General features: G+C 24.8%; 1 protein-coding gene across 1 annotated transcript; it reads right to left on the bottom strand.

Annotated features, from left to right (window-relative positions):
- Positions 1 to 1,717: 1,717 nt before the first annotated feature.
- Positions 1,718 to 2,092, bottom strand: LOC17894864 (defensin-like protein 266). The gene is made up of 2 exons (XM_006301420.2): positions 2,011 to 2,092; positions 1,718 to 1,920 (listed from the first exon to the last, which is right to left on the bottom strand). The coding sequence occupies exons 1-2, from the start codon at positions 2,090 to 2,092 to the stop codon at positions 1,718 to 1,720; spliced, it is 285 nt and encodes a 94-aa protein (XP_006301482.2).
- Between the last annotated feature and the right edge of the window lie 1,825 nt (positions 2,093 to 3,917).

Raw genomic sequence — 3,917 nt, 5'->3', positions numbered from 1 at the left:
GTTTGGTTCAGTATGGTTTGATTTCGCTTTCAATCGATTCAATTTTTATTTGGTTCAACTAAAATCAAGAGAAATCTCTCTTGGATAGCATATTTGAAGTTATTTTTCCAAAAAATCACTATTTTTCTTTCCAAAAATATCATAAAAATTTATTTTTCCGAAAATACCATAAACATAAAAATTTGATTTTTGAAGGTGTAATTTTTTTTTTTAATGTTTGGGTTAACTATTTACATTTAGGGTATAGTTTTTAAGGATAGGGTTTAGTGTTTAGGATTTAGAAACTAGTTTTGAATGTTAAAATGTTAGTTTGATTTTTTTTGGTATTTTTGGAAAAATGCATTTTAATGATATTTTTGAAAAATTAAAACTTAAAATGGTATTTTTGGGAAAAATACTCATTTTAGTGGTATTCAAGAGAATTACCCTAAAATCAATTATGTAACCAAATTTATAATGAATTGATAATATAAATAAAGTAAGTGAAAGTTGTAATAAGTTTGACAAATTAAGTATTTTTAATTTATTATGATTTGAGTATGTTTTGTCTAATTAATTTGGATTGATTTTAATATTTTTTTCTTAAATATTTTTGGACTGATCTTGAGTTATTTTTATTCGGATTGAAAACACTAAACTCAATATACAGCATAACGATGAATGAATAAGGAGATAAAAGGTGATTAACCATAACCATCACTTATAATAACATCCTTGGTGGTGTCTGAACTATCGTCGACATATACCTAGTGGTAACATAAACATTGTCGAACGCGCGTCGTTTTAGTATCAAAATTTTGGACAATACTTGGGTTTACCACTAGGGGTGAACCTCTCTTATTCACCCCCTTTTAATTATGCAATCAAAATACAACATATGTTATGTCATATTATATTTAAATAGTAAATCAAAATTAAATAAGAAAAAGAAAACAAACTATAACGACGCTGACCACTCTTTTAAAAACTCAAATCAAAATACAATTTTGTTCAATTACAAAATCTAAATTCTAATCACTCCAAACCGGATATGATTTCATTTAATGGTAAAATATAAATCATAACCCTTCTTGTATAAATCCAAAGCGATATATAATTTCCTTAATTACGAAATTGTATTTTGGTTTGGATTTATAAAAGAGTGGTTACAGTTTAAATTTTTATTTAATCAAAATTATAGTTTTGTTTGGGTTGACAAAATAGTGGTTGGGGTTTATATTTTGTAATTAAACGAAATTATATTTCGGTTTGGGTAGAGAAAATAGTGGTTAGGGTTTATATTTGTAATTAAAAAATTATATTTCGATTTGGGTTTATAAATGAGTGATTAAGGTTTGTTTTATTTTTCTGATTTTATTTTTGATTTATTTTTTAAATATGATATGAGATGGCATATTGTTTTATTTCAAAAACGCCGTTTAAAAACTAAATTTATTTTGTATAAAATCTGACTATATATTTTTTTTAAAAATAGTTTACAATTCTAAGCAGATTAAGGTTTTGAAATGAACATTATATTAAAAAAGGGAAAACTTCGTTACAAGATTTTCAACAGCTACAAGGGTTTATTACTTATGCATTTTATAAGATGTTTATAGTTGTTTTTCTGTAAAAATGACCTAGACTATGAGAAAAACAAACTCACAAAAAAAAAGGTTTATTATTATTATTTTCTCATAACAAATTTGGATAAATAATAATAATAAGAAGAAGAAGTTTACACATGAGACTCAACATGTAAACTTGTTGGTGGAGTGTAACAATTAGAACAAACACATTGCTTGAAAATACATCGTGTGACGAGACATCCCGGACAAACATCGTGACAAGTATTGTCGTTGTTGCAAGAACCTCCACGTTGTATTGTAATTACATCTTTCATTTCTCCACTACTAATCCTTGCTTCTCCCTCCATTAAACCTAATATATAATCACACAAAAACAAGAAGACATTATAAGATAATTATATACTTATAACATAAGAGTATTGCTTCTGAGAGATGGACTCACATGAGAGAGATAACAAGAAGGCAAGAAACAAAACTTTCATGAACACCATTTTCTTCAATTCTGATAGTATTGGTTCTCTCATTATACAGATGTGTATATATATACAAGTGTACGTGTAATAATAAGCTAATTTGTTACCAAAAACAATATTGATTCTCTTCCTTATACCACCATATAAATTTTATGTTTTTTTTATAAGATATTGCATAGTCAGGTTTAATGCATGAGATTTGGAAGATTTTTTTTCATATATATTTTTGACTTTCGAAAGAAAAGAAATCTCCGATTAACGTTTGAGAATATCAATTAAGATATTCCCATTAATCATGATTTTTCTAAGTAAATATGTATAATCTTGAAATTGATGTTTTAATTCGAATATATTTATTTATTCTTAAGATTCGGACAAAAAAAAACGATTTGGACAATTTTTTGTTTTTTTATTTTTTTACAACAAATCGAATAGATTGACTTTAGGACGATTTGGACAATTGTTATGTGTTCATTCAATATATTGGTTAGAGCAGGAAAAAAAAGAAACAATTACAAATAGGCTATGCAAAATTAGTATTGGGCTCATAGTGGAAATTTAAGGCCTAAAATTTGTAATGTTCTAGAAATAAAGTCTTGGCTCTTTTTCTTAACACTCAAAATTTCTGATTAGTAATGTATTTCAAAACTTGACTCTGTCACAAAATTCAAACTTATATTAAAAAAAAATATATTCAACCAGAAATCTACGGTAGACTCATTAATAAAATAATAACAAGCATAAAATAATATGTTATTGGTAATTTATCAATAAGAATAATGTCAATCAAAAAAGTTACAATAAAGTGTCAAAAATGAGGAAGACGATTAAATATTTCTCTGTCGTATTTTTATTATTATACAAACTATTAGTTGTCTTTGTAGGTTCGTTGATAATCTTGTATACTCGATTCATATTACTAAATTTTTATAGATATCGAAGAAAAAAAAATTAATGAATTTTTTTGGTTTTAGAAATATATTTTTAAAAAAATAATTGTCAATTTTTGTATTAAAGTTTATATACTACTAGTCGGTTGCCCGCGCTACGCGCGAAAGTTTATTATATTGTTTCTGAGTAATTGGTTCGTATTTTATTTCCTATTTATTTTTTTCACTATACCATACTTTACTTTTTAAAAACTTAAATTGTGTTTGTATAGAAAAACTATTGAGTTTTAGTTTCATAAGTCGTTGAGAAATTAAGTGTGTATATTATAAGTCGAAGTGTAAGCGTAAATAAAAGTGCGATTGAGAATCATTGAGAAACGTGTGCTATTAGGGGTTTTACCAAATATAGATCTAAATGTTAATATTTTGGGCTCTTTTATATGTTGGCATGAAATTTGAACATGATTTGTGGGTTTCGGGTGAATTGTTGTATTTTTAATTGTTTACATTATCTCTTTATATATTGTCATAATTTATTATTTTTTGTTTTACGGTTTCCTTTTTTGGATTTGTCGTACTTTATATCTCGTAATGATCATTTATATACTATTATATATTTTTCTGATTTTATGTTTTATATATTTTTTTGTTTTTCATATGGAACAATTTTTAAATTTAACATATTAGTATAATTTACTTTATATTTAGTTTATTTCATTTAGTAATGTTTTATTTTAATTTTCAATTTTATGAAATATAGTTAATTTTTTATTTTGTTTATTAGTTTAACATATGTGTTGTATTGGAAACAAATAGTTAAATTCATATTGGAAACTTTTAAAGAAATATTATTTTTATTTTTACCTTTTTATATGTTTATAAAAAATAAGAATTCATGCTTCGGTCCGACCTATCTCTCTTATGTTAGAAAAAATTTTGAGACATAAATTAGATAGATTTATATTCTCAAACTTTCTTACTTTTTG

Source organism: Capsella rubella, unplaced genomic scaffold (assembly GCF_000375325.1).
Source record: "Capsella rubella cultivar Monte Gargano unplaced genomic scaffold, Caprub1_0 scaffold_2, whole genome shotgun sequence".
NCBI classification, from domain to species: Eukaryota; Viridiplantae; Streptophyta; class Magnoliopsida; order Brassicales; family Brassicaceae; genus Capsella; species Capsella rubella.
The sequence above is the reverse complement of the archived record's forward strand: the minus strand, read 5'-3'. Positions and strand labels throughout refer to the sequence as shown.

What these genes read in the sequence shown, in the direction of transcription:
- LOC17894864 (XM_006301420.2), bottom strand. Translation starts at nt 2,092, where the DNA reads ATGAGAGAACCAATACTATCAGAATTGAAGAAAATGGTGTTCATGAAA. An exon ending in CTTCTTGTTATCTCTCTCAT is followed by an intron (nt 1,921 to 2,010) that starts GTGAGTCCATCT and finishes ATTATATATTAG; the next exon opens with GTTTAATGGAGGGAGAAGCA.